General features: G+C 40.5%; 1 protein-coding gene across 2 annotated transcripts in view; it reads left to right on the top strand.

Moving 5' to 3' along the window:
* Positions 1-307: 307 nt before the first annotated feature.
* LOC142104591 (hepatocyte nuclear factor 4-beta-like) overlaps positions 308-24,302 on the top strand; it is a 46,736-nt gene continuing 22,741 nt past the window's right edge. The window contains exons 1-4 of one of the 2 annotated variants that reach the window (XM_075189359.1): positions 308-696; positions 12,368-12,539; positions 18,020-18,132; positions 23,103-23,209. In XM_075189359.1, the coding sequence (XP_075045460.1) occupies positions 582-696; positions 12,368-12,539; positions 18,020-18,132; positions 23,103-23,209 (507 nt within the window). In that variant the 5' untranslated portion in view covers positions 308-581. The remainder of the gene's footprint in view (positions 697-12,367; positions 12,540-18,019; positions 18,133-23,102; positions 23,210-24,302) is intronic. The other variant, XM_075189360.1, reaches the window with a different exon arrangement.

Raw genomic sequence — 24,302 nt, 5'->3', positions numbered from 1 at the left:
AGTAATGACAATATTCCCAAATCTAGAGTAAAACAAATGTCAGAAGAGACTTACAAATCATTCCACCCTCTCGTACAGATGTACGCCATGTTGAATGAATCTGCATTGTTTCAGGACAGTCCTACGATTATGACCAATGTAGAAATACTGGCATACTGGGCCCTGTCTGCTTTCTACAACGTTTGTCCTCTTAGCTGGCAGTATGTGGCAATGTTTTATAAATGACCCACAGTAAATCTCTCAGGAAATATAAAGTCCTTTATAGTAATTGCCTGGAAAAACCTCAGCCTCTAAGTGTGATAGTGATTGCTTTTACTGGTGTTTACACAAGGACTGTGCTTGGGGTGAGGATGGAATCTAAGTTAGTGTACCAAGGCCTTATCTATGTCATATAACCATATTATGACACATGCTTATTGTGTGGGAGAAGGTGAGGGGACAGTCTCCGTCTCTCCGTCACACAACTTGGGACTATACTCGCTCATTTTAGTTTTTTGTCATGTGAAACTCTGAAGGGGTCACCAGCAAGGTGATTGGCAGCGGGGCTGTTTGGCTTGACCTGGCGTTGTTGACAGATAATAATGAAGTATTGTGAAGCTATGATGGATATGGAATTACCAGACTACTCCGAAACACTGGACTCCACTTATACCATGCTGGAATTTGACAGTATTCGAGTGCTACCTACAAATACAGGTGAGTTGTTCTCCTTCATTTACGGCTGTACAAATCTGTGATCCAAACACAGGAGTGTGGAAAATATATATAGATATCCGAGTAAAGTAAGAAGGGCAGGAATAAAGTTCATGTAAAGTAATTATTTACTGGTGCAGGTAGACTTAAGTAACCTGTAGTGGGTGGGTCATGCTGGGACTTGTAGTTACATTGCAGCCGCAGATTGCCTTCTTCTGTTTTCAGAAGTCCAGATGTTGGGATTATTCCTCATGTCTAAATATGCAGAATATATCACTGTGTATCTGTCAGGTGGTAGATGGAGCAGAGCAATGTTCTGCAGCTCTCTAGAGAGGACAGTATTGTAATGATCTGCAGAACATATCACTATGATCTGTCAGGGGGTAGATGGAACAGAGCAATGTTCTGCAGCTCTCGAGAGGACAGTAATGTAATGATCTGCAGAACATATCACTATGATCTGTCAGGGGGTAGATGGAACAGAGCAATGTTCTGCAGCTCTCTAGAGAGGACAGTAATGTAATGATCTGCAGAACATATCACTATGATCTGTCAGGGGGTAGATGGAACAGAGCAATGTTCTGCAGCTCTCTAGAGAGGACAGTAATGTAATGATCTGCAGAACATATCACTATGATCTGTCAGGGGGTAGATGGAACACAGCAATGTTCTGATGAACTCTTTAGAGAAATATGGACTAATAATCAACAAGTTAATTAAAAAAAATAATTTACAATTTAATAAAAGTAAAAAGGAAAGCTACAATCTGAATACAGAGATAGAGGATTCTCAATAATTATAGTTTATCAGTAACTTTAAGAAAATACCACTTGTTCCTCTGTATAGATCTCCAGATCAGTTTGTATTTGTGTATAATAATCGTGTAATGTTGATATCCCAGAGCTGCGGAAACTGTTGGTGTAAAATAGAATTATCCATTTTATCTGCTCTCCAGGCATATTGAAATGATTTCAGCACTGGTTACATGTAGCTACTATTGTATATTTTTATTCTCTGTAAGTATTTGCATCATATATAGCATAACCATACAGTGGAATATAAATTGTAGCAAAGATTAATACAGATGTTGGTAACAACCATACAAGGAAGTGTAAAACAATTGTGACTATATAGCAGTTTATAATGACATATGTTGAGCTTACGGTATTCTCATTACATTGTAGATATTTGTGACCTAGGTCTAATTATGACTAATAATCCTGCAATTTAGATGTAACGTATGTGTGTGTGAATGTGCCTATACACATTTACAACCCAGGAAGCTGTCTTTTTTATTTGTATTCCCTGTGACTGCTGCATACGTGTTTAAATAGTGGGTGATGGAGAAACGCAGCAGACATTTAATGTGTATTTTCACTGCAATCTCTAAAATGTATTTTGCTACTTTATTTGTAACTGTCTGTACAATTGAAACTTTAACCAAAATGAAAGGAAATAGCGTTATATTCATTGAATAAACCACAATATTGGTGCCACCGGGCAAACAGAGCAGTTAAAAAATAGTCATATGCTAATAATTATTTTTTTTTAAAAAGTGAGAATTAAAAATTCAAATAATGTAATAAAATGTGAACGTGTTGTTTCCTATTAGGTGTCCTGTAGCATTTATAAACCTAGAGCAGTCTTTTCACTCATGCTATTGATTTAAGCACTAGAGTTATATTCCTGTTTTATATAAATTATTAGTAAATAATATTAAATAATATGTCAGTGTTAATAATCACATGAAGTGGTATTGATTGATACAGCTTTATGTATGAAATGTGGGATACAAATTGTAGCTTCAACATTTTTTTAAAATAATTTGTGACCTGTTGCATTTGTGAGACCACTTTTTCAGTATTGAGTATGGCTCTATATGTGAAGTGGTCTTGTACAGCTGATATTTGTAAAATGTGTTTGAGCAGTCAAGTTGTAAATGATGATGGACCATTGGAGTTACCATATATTAATCTTGGATGGGCGGCAAGAGGGTAGCAGTGTAGAAAAGCCAATAGCTTCATAGATATGAGTTATTGACTTGCAGTCTCCTAGGTAATGGAAATGTCTTTTCAGTAGCTCAATGGATGGAATAAGTGTGATGAACAGTGATATAACTGCAGGTCTGTGTGTGTATGTTAGCGAATTTAGACTTTAAGCTCCAATGGGGGAAGGTACTGATGTGAGTTCTCTGTACAGCGCTGTGGAATTAGTGGTGCTATATAAATAGCTGATGATGATGAAGTCTGAAGGAAATAAGTAATCTCCTTATACTGACCATTCATCCTTTTGTTTGGGTCGAATTTAACAATTTGGCTTAGTAGTCGACTGACTACCTGTCAAGATTCAAGTAAATAAAACTAAACTAAACTGAACTGAGTTAATGAGATGACATGAAGACTAATAATCAACTTTTATGTTGCTTTGTGAAATGTACCCTAACTCACAGTTATGAAACAGTCCAGTTGCTGCAGATCAGACAGTGCTTTAATTTCTGCTGCACTTTTTGTAGCTTTCAGGAAGCACAGCGGTCAGTAGTGTAACGTCTGTGATTGACACATGTCTAGAACCCTTTAACAGCTCGTTACATACTAGAGAGGACTAGTGATTTTCCAAACCTGCTGACAACAGTTGATGTGTAACGGCTACTAATAAACTGGGTTTAAATTGGTATTAAATATGTGTATAAATATATATATTTTTAGCTGCAGATTTTTTACTTTTCTTGATTGTTAGGAGTGCTCTGTTAAATTAGGAAATGATTTCATAATTTTACCTTTTTGCAATCTACTTTTAGCAGTGATTTTGTGGTATTATCCACTTGCGGTCTCTTTGGTAATAGAAGCCTCTTGTAATAAATTAGAGGCTTGAACGGTGTCATTAACTATGATGTAACTGTAAGTGTAAGGGGAAATAATAAATCTGCAATTATCGCCCTTTTAGTAGGGTCAGATTTAATACTAATTGAATATGGCTGAAATATGCAACAGAGACAGTTTCTCTGCACATTGTTGTCACAGATCTGAAATAATCTGTATAAACAATTTGTAATATTGAGAATATGACAAAGTAAATATAGACCAAAGTTAGATTTAGTTTAATTACAATAGCTTTGAATTACACATACGTGTTAGTGTTTAACTTGTTTGACCTCAGTTATCGGGGCTTTATTTATTAACCGTGCGCTAATCAACAGCAACCAATCAGCAATTAGATTTTATAGTGTTAGTTACATAGTGAATAATGGAGGCAGGGTTCAGATTGGTTGATATGGTTCAGTGCATCCATGTACAATGTGAGTCAGTGAACCCCATTGTGTATTTTATGTGTTATGTACTACAACAATGCAGTAGTTTAGTTATATGAAGAATTTGGTCCTTTGTGGTGAGTGGGACATATTGGGAAAACAGAATTTTTGTGATCTGATGGAATTGATAGAGTAAATACCTGAGAGATAGTGATATGGGTTCAGGTTTGTTTTGTACTATTTGCTCTGCAGTTAATGAGTTACTTCTCCCCATGTACCATCCCGCTTGGAAAACAGCATGTTTGTCTTTGGTAATTTACTCTGGGTTTACAACTCTGAAACACACACAGACAAATTATTAGAGGAAGGTTATACAGAGATTTAAAGGGAATTTGTCACTGTTAAAATGAATCTGTTTCTGTAAGACATGTGTCTCTGTCATTTCTGACACAGTCACAGCGTGAGGTCCGTTGTCATGTTCGCAGTATTACAATTTATCCCGCTTGAACATGTTGGCGCTTTACAAACATTTGTTTATAATTATTAGAAACAAATTAACAACTTTGTATTAAAACTCAATTGAAGAGATGAGATATTTGTCTTAAAACTAATACCTGGGTATGACCAAATTAAATAATTGATAACTGAGCCGAGTGGAGAGAGATTTCCATAACAATGAAAGCTCTTTGTATTCACCACTAAAGTAACTTCCATCCTGTCCCCTGATCACAGATAATATGCCGGGGATTGCATACACTGAAGTTGCAAGCAGGGTACTGGAAAAATAATCTATTGGACAAAACAGATTTTTTTTCATATCGATGACAACAATGTGCAGAGAAACCGTCTATGTTGCATATTTCAGACATGTTCAATTTGTACTAAATATGTTCTTACTAAAAGAACAAATGGACAATAGCTGCAGATTTATGATTACCTTTATACATGTTCGTCATTCTGACGTATCCAAGCAAAAACATGCATCTATGTAGACTGATTGAAAAATGGACCACGTCAGTGGCAGAGCATGCTTAAATTTGTAGTTCCATAATAGTCAGAGAGCTACAAGGTTACACTTTTTCATTTAATTTTCGAAAATATGATAATTTTTTTTTATATATATTATTCAGTCTGTATTTGGGCATCTCTCCCTGATGCCAGAGGCATTTTAAGTAATAGTTATGTCACCAGCTCCTGGTGAATGGATAGGATGAATCCATAACTGGGGAGGACCCCATAATCATAGTGATGATAATACTGCCTCTCCTGTCTGTAGGCGGTAAGGACAATGTAATGGGAAGCAAACAGATATCATTATTTATGCTATATAAATATTTATCTCACCATCATTGATAAACATTAGTAAGGATACATATAGTGCCCGCTAGCTTTATGGTTAACCTTTGATACCGTTATTCATATTTATAGTTGTTGTAATGTGAGAAAACTGGAATGACTACAAGTACAGCCCAGTCCTACAGACATGTTCCCAGAACAGACACAAATAGAAGACCAAAATCATCTGTAAATAAAGGATCCTTAAAGAGCAAAGAAAGTATTTAGAGGAGAGTGAGACAGAAGCTTTCAAACAATAGCACCTTTCTGGAGATACTATTCAAAGCTTCCTGTCATTCAAATACAATGTTCTATTTAAATATATATATGTTACTTTCTGTAGTTTCCTGTACATCAGTTCCTTCACTATCTGTGATAGCAGAGCTGTTGGATTGGTGTAGGGAAGGGACACGGTCACGCGGCAGAGCTGTTGGATTGTGTATGGCAGGGACACGGTCACGCGGCAGCGCTGTTGGATTGTGTATGGCAGGGACACGGTCACACGGAAGCCCTGTTGGATTGTGTATGGCAGGGACACGGCCACGTGGCAGCGCTGTTGGATTGGTGTATGGCAGGGACACGGCCAAGTGGCAGAGCTGTTGGATTGGTGTATGGCAGGGACACGGCCACGCGGCAGCGCTGTTGGATTGGTGTATGGCAGGGACGCGGCAACGCAGCAGCGCTGTTGGATTGGTGTATGGCAGGGACACGGCCACGCGGCACAGCTGTTGGACTGGTGTATGGCAGGGACACGGCCACGCGGCACAGCTGTTGGATTGGTGTATGGCAGGGACGCGGCAACGCAGCAGCGCTGTTGGATTGGTGTATGGCAGGGACACGGCCACGCGGCAGCGCTGTTGGACTGGTGTATGGCAGGGACACGGCCACGCGGCAGAGCTGTTGGATTGGTGTATGGCAGGGACACGGCCACGCGGCAGAGCTGTTGGATTGGTGTATGGCAGGGACACGGCCACGCGGCAGCGCTGTTGGACTGGTGTATGGCAGGGACACGGCCACGCGGCAGAGCTGTTGGATTGGTGTATGGCAGGGACACGGCCACGCGGCAGCGCTGTTGGATTGGTGTATGGCAGGGACACGGCCACGCGGCAGCGCTGTTGGATTGGTGTATGGCAGGGACACGGTCACGCGGCAGCGCTGTTGGATTGGTGTATGGCAGGGACACGGTCACGCGGCAGCGCTGTTGGATTGGTGTATGGCAGGGACGCGGCCATGCGGCAGAGCTGTTGGATTGGTGTATGGCAGGGACACGGCCACGCGGCAGCGCTGTTGGATTGGTGTATGGCAGGGACGCGGCCATGCGGCAGCGCTGTTGGATTGGTGTATGGCAGGGACACGGTCACGCGGCAGCGCTGTTGGATTGGTGTATGGCAGGGACACGGCCACGCGGCAGCGCTGTTGGACTGGTGTATGGCAGGGACACGGCCACGCGGCAGCGCTGTTGGATTGGTGTATGGCAGGGACGCGGCCATGCGGCAGAGCTGTTGGATTGGTGTATGGCAGGGACACGGCCACGCGGCAGAGCTGTTGGATTGGCGCATGGCAGGAACACCCCCACACAGAGTTGTACTGTGGCATTCTCTTATTTGTGGCAGACACAGATCTTTTTTCACCCATGTTTTTACCACATCCTTGGATGTACATTACTATGTAATAAAAACATTCAAATGTATGATAGTGACACATGTAACAACGACCGTCTCATGATATTAAAGACATAAGAGGATAAGCTGAGCAGTATTGTAGAAGACAAACAGGAAAGAGTAAATTAATGGAACGCGTGGTCCTAAAGTCCCATGATCTTTGTGACATTTCTCTCTTATCACAAGGCCCATTTTTAGGTTTATCCATGAACCTGCAAACGTAGGTGTAAAATGATTTTCCAAGGACATTTCCATAAACTGGAGTAGGAAGCGTGCACTCCTTGTTATGAACGAGGCAGACAATTAATTGTAAATAGAAATGTATTGCACTCCTGCATATTTTGTGTCACTGGCGCTTACTAGTGGTAACAGGAATTGGGAGACCTTATATTGAAACACGAAATTATTCAAATCGATACGGGGTCATTAAACCTATTTAATGTTGTGTTCGAGACGGCGGCTCACTGGGCCGTGACAGCTAAGATGGCTTTTACAGAAGTTACTTTGTATGCAAGTGCTAAACATTTGCATGAAGCACAACAAGAACGTACCTGTAACCAGGGGCGAACGAAGGATTGTTTCCCCCCGACCCCAAAAAAAAAAACACCCCCGCGGACGCTTCTTTGACAGCGCCGCGGCTGCTGTATAGGACAGTGCAGCTATAGCGGCCACTTAGTTAGCACAGGGGGGGTTTCTAGAGATTCAGAACCCCCCCCCTGCGTGCGCCACTGGTAACGTCATCTTGGAGATGACATAATGCTGTTAGTACATGATAGACCAATGCACCTGAGCACCAAATAAATTATCCATGTATTTATTATAATAAACTCCACAGGTATGGCCCCAGCCTCACTTTCCAAGGTTACTAATATCTTAGTGAGGGATTATGAGCCAGTTATGGGTTCGTCCTCTGCACAGAAGGACAACAGAGCATTGGGTGCGTGCAGGGAGGTAACCCAGATGTGCAATGCTGGCAAGTATTCTGCAAGATCTTCTAATATTTGACAATAATTGGAGTATTTGGTTAATATTTTACTTTTATTGGGGTAATAATATTCAGTATTGTATTTATGTAACAAACTTTACTAGCATTGTCTAGTTGTATATACGCATTTAAATAAATAAATCAATCAAAAGATTAAGAATTTTTTTTTTTTTTAAAGGAACATTTAATTGGAATAAAGCGTCAGTACTCCCATGTCTGACCGCTATGTTGTTCCATAAATATAGCTCAGTCATCCAGCTAAGTATTTCCATTTATCTTTTCTTATTTGGCCACTAGGGGTGCTGTTTAATTACGGTCTGTGTATGTTTTTTTTTTTACCTTGGTCATAAAAGCAAAATGGAAGCCTGCGTTCATTATTATTTATACCTGCCTATTCTCGCGGAATGTCTGGGAGACTCCCAAATTACAAAAACCACAATACCAATTTCCTGCATTTATCCCTTGAACCTCCCCTCCAGGATCTCTTGTAGGGGAGGACCAGAAAGTAGGCAGGTATGTTATTATCTATTAGTTTTATAGTGAAAACATATTATATAGCATTGTACATGGAATTCTATTCAGACACACTTCTGCCTGATCCAGTGGAGCTTACAATCTAATTTCCCTACGATTGGAACACACATACCCTGGACATTTTAGTAAGAAGACATTTAATGTACCTGTGGGTGAAACTTGAGCACTCTGAATAAGTCCACTCCAACTCAGGCAGAAAATGCTAACTCCACCCAAATCACACCCCGTTCAATATCTAACCCCTTGGCCGCCAGTGCCAACAGCTGCCCACACTAATAAAGGTAAATATTCCAGTAAATATGTAACTTCTAGCCGCATGTTTCCACCTACATGTGAAGTATATACGTGTTGTGCATTGTGAGTAAAACACTGTTTATTGCATGTCTTATGGTGCCCTAAATCATTCTATGAATTGTAATCCGAAGTTCTTTCTACAAACTTTTCATTGACGGAACAATATACATCCGATAAACCTGAGCAATTGCAGGAAAGAGATCACTTATTGATGATCATTCAATCTGCTCATACACAGAGATACTATTTTTCCAAGTACTGAGAGATCAGATTTGGGTGATTCTATATTTCTGTAAGGTCTACTTGGTGTCACACAGACAGAAATAATTGTAAGATCTCCCCTAATCTGATGGGCGCAAATAGAAATATTTCTCTTTTCTCTCCTGTTTTTCATCATAACTTCACCACTGGTGGGCACTATTCGTTTGCAATTCATGAATTATACTTTTATGTCAACAATACATATGTACGCTCTTCCTTTTATTATTAAATACAGATATGAGAAATGGGATCTTTATCCAGAATAAATTGTAACCATAATTTTTTATCCATAGTAAAAGTGAAATGTCGTGTGACCCCTGATTCTATAATAGTGTAAATAGGTGAAAGTGTCGGAATACAGTGAGCGGCAAGGTCCTGGGATTCCTTTCATGTGTTGTGCAAGCAAATATTTCTGCATGTCCCCTAAGTTTAGCTGGAGTTTTATGGCCGTGTTTACTTGATAACAGGGCTGGTCTTATGGGACCATAAAGAAATGAGTCTGAAGTATGCAGATAAAGTTACACCATATTTCCCTGCATTCAGTTACTCTGCGCTAGGTCACCTCTTTCAGCATAACCGTAAATCCAGCACTTCAGAATCATTACTGTCATGTTTCCTTCCCGATTTACTGACCGTATTAAATTGTGTCTCTGTTTAATGTCACAATGAACATTAGAGACGCACAGGTCCTGGGTTGTTTACATGAGTATCTCTAAAGCTTCTGATTACCCTCTATCTACTGTTCTATAAATAGTTGTATTATAACTGTAGTAATATTACCTAAAACATTTTTTTAAAGGTTTTGGTAATTTAAAAAGCTTTGTAATTCGTTACTACTCTAGAAATGTGGTGATTCCACAAAATTGTTTTAAACCTTAAGGGTAAAAGGTATTTAATGTGAAAATCAAATATATTTTTCTCCGGGACATTTGTAGAATCTGATCCCCAATCATTCTATCTGTAATTCTTCCTGCAGACATGTTCAATTAAGTACATGACAAAAGGAGTCTCAAAATACATGTATCCAACTTTTTTCCTGCTCATTGTTTTAGAATTTGAAAAAATTCTAGTTTCTTTATGATAAGGTTTGCAAATCCTACAGTGGGTGCAATGGTAAATACCATAGGCTTTAACTGTTTTGTAGTAGTCTTTGTTCAACTATAAGGTGACTTGCCTTTAGCCCTTTTAATAATCATATTTATTCTATCTAGAATTTGATGCTCCTTTCGGATTAAAAAATGCCATTAACCGGTGGTCCTCAAATGTTTTAGGCGAGATCCAAATTTCTAGCTATATCCTATTTTCCAAAAGCCCTCGGTCTCCGTTCCTCTTTTATAAACCTTAAGACTAATCTTCAAATATTTCTATATTGTTTTTCAGTCCAGCAAATAGAGTATAAGATATGTTGATTTTTTTTTCCCATCTGTTGAGGTGGCAGCTAGAATACTGTAAATAACTATTTCTATCTATCTATATATATATATATATATATTTATATATATATATATATATATATATGTATGTATGTATATCTGTTTGTTTAATACATCATATTTACTAATATGTGAGACCAGACTCAGAATCTTAATCTTGTTTACTTCAAATTTATACATAAAATTCAGGTTGCAATTAGTACCATTAATTAAGGATATAAACGCCCCAATATCCTCTTTGCTCCCAGTTGAAATAATACATAGATCATCAATGAACTGTTTATACAGCTGTATATAGGGATTATAACGGTTATTGACGTAAATATAAGTTGTTGTTTTCCTCAGCCACTCAAACAGGTTTGCCTAACTGGGGGAAAATATTGTACCCATAGCTGTACCACATATGTGTAAATAGAATAATTTTTGAAAAATAAAATAGTTGTATTCTAGTCCAATCTCCAATAAATGTTCATTAACTAGTTGATGTGTCATCTTTTAATAGTTATTTTTTAATCACTTCTAGACTTTTTGGGGGGGGGGGGGGTGATGGAGGCATAAAGGGATTTTACATCCACCCAGCACCATTTGCAGTCTCCTTCCCATATAACGCTTTAAAGGCATTGTAGCATATTGTTGGAAACACAGACAGGATTTCCGTCTCACATATATTTTTTAATAAATATACTTACATATTTGGATATTTTAGCAGTAGATAGCAATAGATCCTAATCCTAGATACAATAGGGTGTCCAGATGGATCAGTTAGTGACTTGCATTTTGGGGAGATGGTAGAAGGTATATAGGTTAAGAAGATTATTATGTTTCCCCCATTGATAGCACCCCTTATTTCAAACCTCTCCTCAACGAAATTCTAAGTTGGACCTGTAGCTAAGTTCTGGTAAGCATGTAAATATATCTTAAAGCTTCATCTACATTTATCACTTTATCTACTATAACTATTACACATCATTTACCTGCCTCTTTTGAAACCATATTGGTATTTTCTACTAGCTGTGTAAGAGCTTCTCTAATGTTAGATTAGATTTCTAATAACAGGCATGGGTGCACGAGATACAAACCATCATCTGACTCTTAAACCTGCCGCTGACATTGGAGGGATTTAATATTTATAGATGCCCCAAATGTGTTGCCTTGTTTAAGAAACTGTCTTTTTAATATCAAAACTTTAAAAAAAACCAATTTGTATCTATAACTATTTGGGCCACATGTTGGTGTTTTGTATTTGCTTGTGAGGGACTTGTGGGGAATTTGGAGAGGTCACAAATATTTCACGGGGCTAAAGTAAGGTTCTTACTTATTAAACTCTCTTTCAAACTAAAAGAAAAGCATAGAAATAAACCAAAATAATCTTTAATCTTGGAGTTAATTGATGCTAAAAAGAATAAATAAAAATCATTATATTGTTTCTCTGACCTTAGAAAAATACATGTTGTCATTTGCAACGAGGTAATGAATAGGATCCACTTCCAATTCTGCCACACTTGTCACCAAATTCCACAGATCCAATAGATTAGGTCTGCTTATGTACCCAGGATACAGTGTTGTCTGACTCCAGATGTGACCCATATATGTGCAATGTTTAAGCATTGTTATCTGCAGAGAGATATGAAAATGATTTCAGGGATCTCGGCTTTTATCTGGTTGCAAAGCAAAAGGACTGACTGTGATTGCTTTGTGCAGTCTCATTCATATGGAAGCTGTAAATATAAGATGCCAGTTATTTTGTATCAAATGGTTAATATTATATATATATATATATATTATACACACACATACACATATTTACACTGCAGGAAATGCCAGCTGCTGAAGAAGAATCTTGATTTATCTGGTCTCTTTTCTCTAGTCACCAAGTACATTATGAGGCTCTATAACTTTGTGTATTGCTTCTTCTGGTCCACAGACATTATTGCAGTGGAGTCTGTGAGCCCAGGTTCAATCACCAATGGTGTCAGCTCTCTTTGCGCTATTTGTGGAGATCGGGCTACTGGAAAACACTATGGGGCCTCCAGCTGTGACGGATGCAAAGGGTTTTTCCGAAGAAGTGTTCGCAAGAATCATGTGTATGCATGCAGGTAATACATACCGATGTAGATACTGCTACATTGTAACAATCACTGATGTGTAGATACTGTAATCAATCACTAGGCACATACATTGATGTACCGTAACCAATCATTAGACACATACACTGGTGTCTAGATACTGATGTACTGTAACCAATCACTAGACACATACATTGATGTACCGTAACCAATCACTAGACACACACATTGATGTGTAGATACTGATGTACTGTAACCAATCACTAGACACATACATTGATGTGTAGATACTGATGTACTGTAACCAATCACTAGACACACACATTGATGTGTAGATACTGATGTACTGTAACCAATCACTAGACACATACATTGATGTACTGTAACCAATCACTAGACACATACATTGATGTACTGTAACCAATCACTAGACACATACATTGATGTACTGTAACCAATCACTAGACACATACATTGATGTACTGTAACCAATCACTAGACACATACATTGATGTACTGTAACCAATCACTAGACACACACATTGATGTGTAGAGACTGATGTACTGTATGGTAAATATATCAGACATCGATCACCTTGTGCACATGTATATTGATACTGTGAGTCTCTTGGCTGGTTCTGTACAGTCTCTGCCATATCACCACATATATTTTCCACTCATTAGTTACTAGTAACCTTTCCAGGCAAGAACAGAAAAATAATTAATTAGCCTGGTAAATTCTGTTCTAATTAGAGCTGGCTGCAGAAAGCAGGGAGGTGGCAATGAAGGAGAATGAAAGAATGATGTTGTTACATTTAATCAACCCTATATGACATTGGAAATAAGTGATAATTATTTATATTATTGTGTATTACTAGGCCGTAAAACTAAATATCCTGCATGACTGGTGCGTTATACACTTATTACATTCAGGGTTTCTGACCCACTGTTGTTGTGCATTGTAGCTGCTAACTAACCCTGAGAATAGCATTTCTAATAGGTTGTTTTGTTACAGGCTTGTTCCCACCATCATGTTCTGCATTGATAGTTTTAGTAGTTTTAGAAAGTGGCTATATATATATATATATAATAAAAATGGAGGAGGAGGCACACAATAGTGTAGTATATTGATATAATATTGGGATCACACAAGAACCCACAGTAGGACCGGAAACACCAGTGGAGAGGAAACCAGGAAACAAAAACTGTAATATAACATCCAATGTGTAGATGTAGAATACAAGTTACAGCTTATTCTCAAACAGAGTCACAGTGAGTGAACTCGCAGAATTTCCATATATTAAACACCCAGGACACACTTATGCAGATGTACGCGTACCAGATAGCAAAACTTTTAAGCTTTGTGTACGTAGATATCCTTCATCTGGTCACAGACGGGTCACACGACTGGATACATAACTGTCAGCCTTCCTACTCCGTTAGATATATAAAGCCTCTCCACCATGGTTAAGACGGTTTCCTGACAGGATCTGATAGAGATAATCTGTTTGAGAATAAGCTGTAACTTGTATTCTACATCTACACATTGGATGTTATATTACAGTTTTTGTTTCCTGGTTTCCTCTCCACTGGTGTTTCCAGTCCTACTGTGGGTTCTTGTGTGATCCCAATATTATATCAATATACTACACTATTGTGCGCCTCCTCCTCCATTTTTATTTTATAGGTTATTTCCATGCTACACCGCTTGGTAAAGAGGACTGGCAGCCGCCTGCACATGGGAAGTGTCTACTGAGAAGAATATAGACTCTATACTGGACTATTGGTGATTTGTTACAAGCGCCAATTGCTGTATCTTGTATTTTTTAAAAAAAATAATCTATATATATATATATATGTACATACACACACATACATACACACATACATACATATGTATGTAATATACATTTTGGAGTTCTTGCATATAACATGCAGCTCAGTAAATACGGGGCTGATCCAGGTCGGTCCAGATTGTCTGATACACTCCATAGAACCAAAATGTTTGGGTGAGAGATTTCTGATGAAATAATTGAGTTGAAGTCACCCCCCCCCCCCCCCTACACACACATTGAACAGTGTTTCCTCCAAAGACTCAGATTCTGGGTGTAGACGTGGAAATTATATGTGTCATCCTTACTTTCCACCCACTTTAACAAGATTCTTGTAGAAAAGCAATCTCTGTAGTGATCTCATTGTCCACATCCCGAATCTTGGACAACATAATGGTTTTTGTGCTAGAAGCATTTTTTATAAGTTAGGACAAGCAGCGTCGTGCAGTTTTACTAATGTGCTCATGAGGACTTTAATACAAAAGCTGTAAATTGTATTGTCGTTAAATATCCTGAGGCCTTTTCTCAGTTGCTAAAAGAGATGTCTTCATAGCTTTGACATGACTCTGCACTGTGAGAAGTCCAGGACACTTTGGGTTAATTGTTTTGCATCAGCTTCAGTTTACAGAACTAGTTTATATAAATATGTCTGAGTCTGAGGCATGTCAGCTCTGCACCTGCAGCAGATATGTCAGGCGTACTTATATCTACGTACACACAACCAGTACGATTGAAAGTAGAAATAAATATCTTTAAATTACACCCACAAATTCTTATTTGAATTATATTCAGGCGTATGTTCAACTCTAACCAGCATATCCATATAGTGAGAACAAAATTCTGATGTAATCGGCCAACCCCCAAATTGTGGTGGACACGCCGGATTGTGCCGCAAGAAATCCAACCCCCTCCCCCCCCCCCCCCCATTGTGTTATAGGTGCATACTATGTGATTAGTACCGTGTGCTCACATGACATCTCTTTCTGAAAGATTTCCTGGGAGAGTTTGCTGCTGGTGACTCTGACAGTTGTTTGCCCAATGCTCCATACAGACATAGAGCGCTGATCATGGTTCGTTATCATTTATTTCAAAACAGAACCGGATAAATGATTTAACCCCCCCCCCGTGTTCCAGAATAACCGTCCAGCTGCCCTCTCTCCACCGCTGTGCAAGGTGTCACCAAGAGTAATTGCTGGCAAAATACTAGTTGCAATATTTGAGCTGGAAGCCAGGTTTATCTGGAATTAGCTCCATTGCGCTCACTAGCTGGGCGTCCTGGTAATGCCCTGCACAGATGGGTGGGAAGAGGAGGGTATAAATATAAGTTGTGTGTTTGGGGTCCTTTTAAATACTCTTTACTGTATTTTTAATTTATACGGAATAAGAACAGTTACTGGACCTACATCCAGTAACCAAAATACGGGAACTAGTACTGAGCCACAGGTCAATAGTAAAATACAGGGACATCATTTTCCAAGAAGAGATCTCCAAAAGCTGGGAATTGGAGACAGTTGGCAGCTTCTCTATGAATCCCAGTACTGCCAGCACTTTCACATAGAGTCTCATGCTGACCTTACATAGCTGTCCAGTATACGCGCGTTCTTTTATTAACTTTCATATTTCTACTTAACATACTTCCCATCACAAAGACGTGGGAAAGTTTGATTGTGCGTTGCACATTATCCCAGAGATTGCACCATATAGTCCTGCAAGAGAGTCGGTTAGAACTGAGGAAACGTGTCTCATAATTGCATGTTTTATATTAATAATGACATTAGAATTATTAGGTTACCACATCTTCTCTCCCTGTTTAGCTGCCAGGACAAAGAACGTTCTTCCAAATAGTGTAAGATGCAGCAATGAGAAGATACATTATCCTCTATAAACATTTATTTGTTCATGTTTGTATGTGTCTATTGTAAATATTGAGAGTTTAATGTATAATTCTATATTTGTTGTGCCGCCAACAATAGAATCTGCAAAGTTGTAACTAACTCAGACACAGAGACATTGTTTCCATCATTATCTTCTAATTTTCTTCACTCCTCCCAAAGCTCTCCTGTCAGTCTTCTTCATGAGTGATATTCAGGGGAGAACTGTGGGCTTAGAGCTTTACTCCACAGATCCCGGACACATGGGGTCATTACACTAATCTCTGGTGGGTTTATAATAGAGACATTATCTAGTGACAATAGGTGGGTGTGGCACATCCAGATCACAGGTCCAAAAATAAGACAGAGCAAATGGGAATGGGGAACGTAGCATGAAACTACATTTATGAGTTTAGAATAAATATAAATACAGGTGACATTTTATATTGTGTTTATTCAACATTTTGGAGAAACCATTTTCATTCAGCAGTAGAGCCCCCAGCAGAAAGATGCTGGATGTATATCCAATACTAAGAGATCTGAGAAAGCATGGATCGGCTTACATGTGGGACCTGTATGATTATTAGATTACTTATCTGTGTGGAGTTTGTATGTTCGCCCTGTGTTTGCGTGGGTTTCCTCCGGGTGCTCCGGTTTCCTCCCACACTCCAAAACATACTGGTGGTAGGTTAACTGGTTGCTATCAAATTGACCCTAGTCTGTGTGTGTGTGTCTATATTAGGGAATTTAGACTGTAAACTCCAATGGGGCAGGGACTGATGTGAGTGAGTTCTCTGTATAGCGCTATAGAATTAGTGGCGCTATATAAATAAATGGTGATGATGATGATGATGATCTATGCTGGATACAATTCTATGTAAAACTTACTGTCACTGAGAATATGTTGAAGCTTCCTTTGTTTATAAACTAAAATGAAAAATGTCCATGACAATTGCCAGATGAGTTATTGTGTGAAAGCTATGACCAAACAAGTAAACATCTTTGCTGATGGTTGGTAGCGTGATAGATGTCTGATTCCTTAGATCTGTCTGGAGATAGTGACTAATCCTCTATAGACAACACGGGGACATTAGAGCAGATAAGCAGTGTACAGCATGCCACAGACAAGCCTTATAGGTTATAGACATGATCAGAACCATTTAACTGCTGCAACATAAAATATATAAATTAGAGACATGTCTGCTAAATACAACTTCTCTCTCTCACTCATATGAGTGTTGAATGGAACCTAGACCCAGCTGTGGAATCCAGAGTACCCCATCAGAGCCTCAGACAGCAGCACTGAAAAGTCTGACATACCTGCATTACGGCAAAGATTGGAACAGTAAGGGGGTAACTTGTCCCCCTTCTGAGGCTCAATCTGCGACCCGTCCCTACTGCGTTTCTGCGCCAGTGAGCTACCAAGAAACATCTGGCGTCAGCAGTTTCCGAAAATCGCTAAGCGCTACATTTGCATAGTATGCCACAGGGGGAATGGATGTCTGCAAAGGAGACAGATAAATTACTAACAAGCATATGTAAACAAATAACACTTTTGCATCGACGTTTTTAATTTGATGGTGACAAATTCACTTGTTTCCAATCACTGAGAAAATATACTGTATATTCTATATGTACTGAGCAAAAATATATACCGTACTCACCAGTTCCATGACCGATGATGAACGGTGATACTAATGTAATTGCAGATGCCATAATTTATGCTGTTACCAATCAATCAGATTAGTTACTATGGGTCACACTAGACATCTGATGGTAATATTGCATTATTTCTCTCTCCTCCAAGGTTCAACAGACAATGTATCGTAGATAAAGACAAAAGAAACCAATGTCGTTACTGCCGCCTGCGAAAATGTTTTCGAGCGGGAATGAAAAAAGAAGGTTTGTACCCCGAGATGGGTGAGCTACACAATTATTTTTATAGTGCTTGAATTGTTATGTTATAAATGACTGTATGTGTCCAGGAGCTCATAAGTCAGATAAGATAACTTCATCCCATGACCATGAAGACTGACATATTATAATATTACAGCTATAAAACAAACCTTTGTACTGTAATAACGAGAGTGGAACGGTCTGTATCACCTACTAATGTCTGGAGATAGAATAATACTATTACCGTAGTGGTTACATTATGACACATCCCAGAGATGAATGGATTATAAAGTAATAATAATAGCAGTCTGCTGTGTTATACGTTGGATATTATACAGATAAGTCTGTAATTAAGGCTAAAAATCAGAGTATTGTAGAGGAAACATGAAGTTATTACACCTAGCCAGTTATATTGACTATTAAGTCAAACACCCTAAGACTATACTGTTCATACTGAAGTCAATATCTTAGGTGTTCTCTGGTTTCACTGCTCTTTCTTGTTAGCGGCATATTGACTGGTTACAAGTCTGTGACGTCACTCAGGTTATTTGTAAGGCTTCCTGTGTACCTGGAAATATTACTAAAATTGTAACTACATGTGTCCTGAGAGTGAGGGGACACCGGGACTGTCTGTATTACATGTGTCCTGAGAGTGAGAGGACACCGGGACTGTCTGTATTACATGTGTCCTGAGAGTGAGGGGACACCGGGACTGTCTGTATTACATGTGTCCTGAGAGTGAGGGGACACCGGGACTGTCTGTATTACATGTGTCCTGAGAGTGAGGGGACACCGGGACTGTCTGTATTACATGTGTCCTGAGAGTGAGGGGACATCGGGACTGTCTGTATTACATGTGTCCTGAGAGTGAGGGGACACCGGGACTGTCTGTATTACATGTGTCCTGAGAGTGAGGGGACACCGGGACTGTCTGTATTACATGTGTCCTGAGAGTGAGGGGACACCGGGACTGTCTGTATTACATGTGTCCTGAGAGTGAGGGGACACCGGGACTGTCTGTATTACATGTGTCCTGAGAGTGAGGGGACACCGGGACTGTCTGTATTACATGTGTCCTGAGAGTGAGGGGACACCGGGACTGTCTGTATTACATGTGTCCTGAGAGTGAGGGGACACCGGGACTGTCTGTATTACATGTGTCCTGAGAGTGAGGGGACACCGGGACTGTCTGTATTACATGTGTCCTGAGAGTGAGGGGACACCGGGACTGTCTGTATTACATGTGTCCTGAGAGTGAGGGGACACCGGGACTGTCTGTATTACATGTGTCCTGAGAGTGAGGGGACACCGGGACTGTCTGTATTACATGTGTCCTGAGAGTGAGGGGACACCGGGACTGTCTGTATTACATGTGTCCTGAGAGTGAGGGGACACCGGGACTGTCTGTATTACATGTGTCCTGAGAGTGAGGGGACACCGGGACTGTCTGTATTACATGTGTCCTGAGAGTGAGGGGACACCGGGACTGTCTGTATTACATGTGTCCTGAGAGTGAGGGGACACCGGGACTGTCTGTATTACATGTGTCCTGAGAGTGAGGGGACACCGGGACTGTCTGTATTACATGTGTCCTGATAGTGAGGGGACACCGGGACTGTCTGTATTACATGTGTCCTGAGAGTGAGGGGACACCGGGACTGTCTGTATTACATGTGTCCTGAGAGTGAGGGGACACCGGGACTGTCTGTATTACATGTGTCCTGAGAGTGAGGGGACACCGGGACTGTCTGTATTACATGTGTCCTGAGAGTGAGGGGACACCGGGACTGTCTGTATTACATGTGTCCTGAGAGTGAGGGGACACCGGGACTGTCTGTATTACATGTGTCCTGAGAGTGAGGGGACACCGGGACTGTCTGTATTACATGTGTCCTGAGAGTGAGGGGACACCGGGACTGTCTGTATTACATGTGTCCTGAGAGTGAGGGGACACCGGGACTGTCTGTATTACATGTGTCCTGAGAGTGAGGGGACACCGGGACTGTCTGTATTACACGTGTCCTGAGAGTGAGGGGACACCGGGACTGTCTGTATTACACGTGTCCTGAGAGTGAGGGGACACAGGGACTGTCTGTATTACACGTGTCCTGAGAGTGAGGGGACACCGGGACTGTCTGTATTACACGTGTCCTGAGAGTGAGGGGACACCGGGACTGTCTGTATTACACGTGTCCTGAGAGTGAGTGGACAGCGGGACTGTCTGTATTACATGTGTCCTGAGAGTGAGGGGACACCGGGACTGTCTGTATTACATGTGTCCTGAGAGTGAGGGGACACCGGGACTGTCTGTATTACATGTGTCCTGAGAGTGAGGGGACACCGGGACTGTCTGTATTACATGTGTCCTGAGAGTGAGGGGACATCGGGACTGTCTGTATTACATGTGTCCTGAGAGTGAGGGGACATCGGGACTGTCTGTATTACATGTGTCCTGAGAGTGAGGGGACACCGGGACTGTCTGTATTACATGTGTTCTGAGAAGGAGCAAAGTGGATCCTTTTATAAATATAGGACAAGGCAATCTCATTGATCATGAAAAAAATTAATCCTTTTGCGGGGAGAAAAAGGCTATGTGGCCTCATAGCACCAGATATAATGATGGTGCACAGGGGAGATCTAGCAGACTATAACCTGGCCATGAGATGATGAAAGCCCTCTGGGTATGAAGGGGTTAATCCCCACGTCAGATATTTGTTGTCATTCATTTTGGTTGATAACTGTTTTGTTATATTGCTGCAAGGCCTACCTATGATATACCTATCGTATGTACAGCAGATCATGTAGTAATACAATAGTAGCATTTGGGTTCTGTCCAGCTGCACTAGAACCTGTCACTGACTAAATGCGAACTAACATTTACAGATAATGAGGGGATCCCAATCATCTAGAAGTCTCTGAAATATGTGATTGCCAAATACACAGTGAATAAGACTCATCTCTGGACCAAACCTAAGTTTACTAAAGAAAATCCTGTGTGGGTTGTGTCTTGGTGACTGTTCCGTCCTTTTGTGGGACAGAAGTTCTGCAGTCAACAATTTGCAAAGAAGGAATCTTAATACTGTGTGACGGGTGCTGTTCTGACCCCATGCTCATATTGGGCCTATCGCCATAGGTTGGGGACCATCCCTCTCATACTTGCATTGTGTGTAAATAGGATAACTTGATATATAGATTTGTGAATGTTCCACATTACAGCTATATGAATGATCGGTAAAACAATAATTACAGGAGAATACAGCAGTTGATAGTATGTGATTCTGGAATATGTTGCTGTAGTACCGGTCGTGTCCTCAGGTGCCCGTCAGCAATCACATTAGAGCGAGGTCTTAGAACGCTGGGCGGTAACAGACGATGGTTATTTTTGGGTACATTTAAAGTTTGAAGCCTCTGCTCTGCCAAGTCACATTTGTTGTGGAACATCTGCCCACATTCCCCTCATGCCTCCATCCATGTGATTTTACGGCTTGCCAATGAGGAGCTGGATCCATTTTTGATGTGGAAATTAAACATTATAGTAATTTACAAATGCTGCCCATGACGTGGGTGGAAGAGAAGTCGGCAGTATAATGACCCCCCATAATGCTGGCTGTCTGCTGTGATTTACACCGTAGGGCGATGGGCACAGAGTGATCACAGCGAGGGGTGATGGTGACTCATGTACACAAGGTCTGGAGATCCCGTGGACGGAGGTTGTTCCAGGGTTTATAGGAACGAGTTCTCGCTCTCTCAATCGTAAATGAGTCTATTACTGTAGACATTTGCCATTTTTTGTATATAATGTTTTCAATTATATACATAACCTCCTCTAATACTTTGTGCCTTATATAGGTCATGTGATCATTTAGCATATGCAGCCATCACAATGCAGAGCGTGAGAGGTACCGCAGCTGGAAAATGATGTCCTGCTAAGGGGTGCAATGGTGTTTGGTATACAGGGAGAACACTGGCTACTTTTACAGACAAATACTCTGCAGTTTTGAGTTAAGCTAGGACATGACCCCTTCCTAATGAATCTGTCCACCCCTATTAAACCTGTATCCCCCCCCCCACAGTCTGTAGGAGATTCCCTCTGTGTTCACAGTTGCTACAACTGAATCCTCCGTTTTATTTGCGTCATGTCTAACGCTCTGCGTTGTGATGGTGGCAGCCACATCATGTGATATTATTAGCTCCATCATACAAAGGGCTTTATTATATATTTGTACCCGGTGCTTTGTCACTATACACGGCCCGGTGATGTCTCTCGGTGCCATGACAATCAGATTAGACAGTAAACTGATCTGGGCACAATGTATATTACACTAGTGGAGTTTTGCTATCTACACTGCAGATTAGAGCTGGGTCCTATTCTCTGTTTTACTGCTGCCATTATTATGTCTCTTGTCCTTGTCCAACATTGTGTATGTGCTTCAAAGACTGTGATCATGTAAAAATAGACTTCAGTGGCTGTGCTTAGTAAGTGCCTCTTACACACACAGATTACACCTAATCCTCATTATGCTGGAGAGAATCCTGGCCATTTATGTAGAGATAAACCCCCTGATTATTCCTATGAGCTCCCCAGTCCTGATTAGTTGGCTAAAGTCACAGTAAGTGCAGAGAACAGAGCAGGGTGTCGGTGATTGTTCTGTACCGGTACCGCTGTATACATTACTAGGCAAACAGCCCAAATAATAAGGACTTTACAGATTATTTATACCTTCACGTGTCTAACTACTGTGGTATAAATGCCCTCCTACAATGCTTACTAAATGACTGATCTCTCTGCTGGTCAGATAGATATTTATATAATATGGTGGCAGCCACTTGTGCACAAATGAAACAGTTCCATACTAAGTGGCTGCTCTATAGCCGCCAGCCTGATCTCTGCTGGACAGTGTTCTGTGTTTGTAGGTGTGCCCGCTATATGGCACAGCTCAGGCAGGTCTGGTGCAGACGTGGCATCATAGATACTATGTTCACTGTTGTTGCAGCCGTGCAGAATGAGAGGGACAGGATCAGTATGCGGAGAAGCAGCTACGAGGACAATGGCTCATTATCCATCAGTGTCCTGATCCAGGCAGAGGCCATGACACATCAGGTAGGTCACCTGACTTCATGCACCAGTCATGTCCCGGGGCTCAATTTGCAATTACTGGCTAAATTCCACAATAACATGTAGAAGCTGACTGTAGAACAAAATCAAACAAATTCCCATTATAGACAGTCTAACAAACTAATAAATCATTGGGGCTAAACAGTCTTATCCAAGGTCTCATTCTGATAATTAAAACCAGTGCCCTAACAGTCTTCTCTCTAGGACGATTGCAGAGCTGGGTCTGGGGAGCGTCACAATGCATGGCACGGGCTAAGTGCACAGAGCTCAGCTTTTATCTGCTGCCAACCTTATGAGAAACAAGTGGAGAGGGACAAAATACTGTCAGTGTCTGATCTTACAGAGCCTGCCTCCGGGTGGGGGAGACATAGAGCCACCTTGTGGCTATAAGGGGAATAGCACTACAGGCAGACAAATTGTTACCCGGCTTCTCTTCTGCAAGCATCAAGCAGTGATACTTGGGTTAAGTACGCAATTACTCTGTACTAGTTTTGCTGGAATAATATTTAAGTTGTGCATTATCTAATGCTTTCTAACAGTTAAAATGATCATTTGGTTACCATTTGGAAGATCACATAAAAAAAAGCAACAGTTTCAAGGGAATTCACTTGCAAAATGCATGGCTTACTTTTAGCTCTTCACAAGGGGACTAGATGGCCCTTATTATGTACTGATAAAACCCATTAAGGGCAAAGCAGTCTGTCAGTGTCTGAGTAACCAGTGGATAAAACTTTGACTCGAAGACTCTGTTCTCTTGCATAGGAATGGCTTATTTGAAATGAAGTTTCTAGCATGTAGTCTAAAACTTTCCCTATAAATGTTAATTGTCTCAGTAAAGAATACACCTTCCTTGTACAGTATTACTAATGTCTTTTCTGTTTATAAATGTTACATAACTACCCACAATACTCAGACTGTAGCAGCACCACCTAATGGTAATAACTAGGAACTGCAGGATCCACATTAATTTTGCAGTGTTAGGTTTGAGAGCTCAAATAAAAGATTTAGAAGGCATGCATAATTACAAGTGACTTTGCAGTGGCTGTTTCAATTGTTTAACGGTGACATTAGCACCAAG

Source organism: Mixophyes fleayi, chromosome 10 (assembly GCF_038048845.1).
Source record: "Mixophyes fleayi isolate aMixFle1 chromosome 10, aMixFle1.hap1, whole genome shotgun sequence".
In the NCBI taxonomy this organism is placed as follows: Eukaryota; Metazoa; Chordata; class Amphibia; order Anura; family Limnodynastidae; genus Mixophyes; species Mixophyes fleayi.
This window is presented reverse-complemented; position numbering and strand designations above follow the sequence as displayed.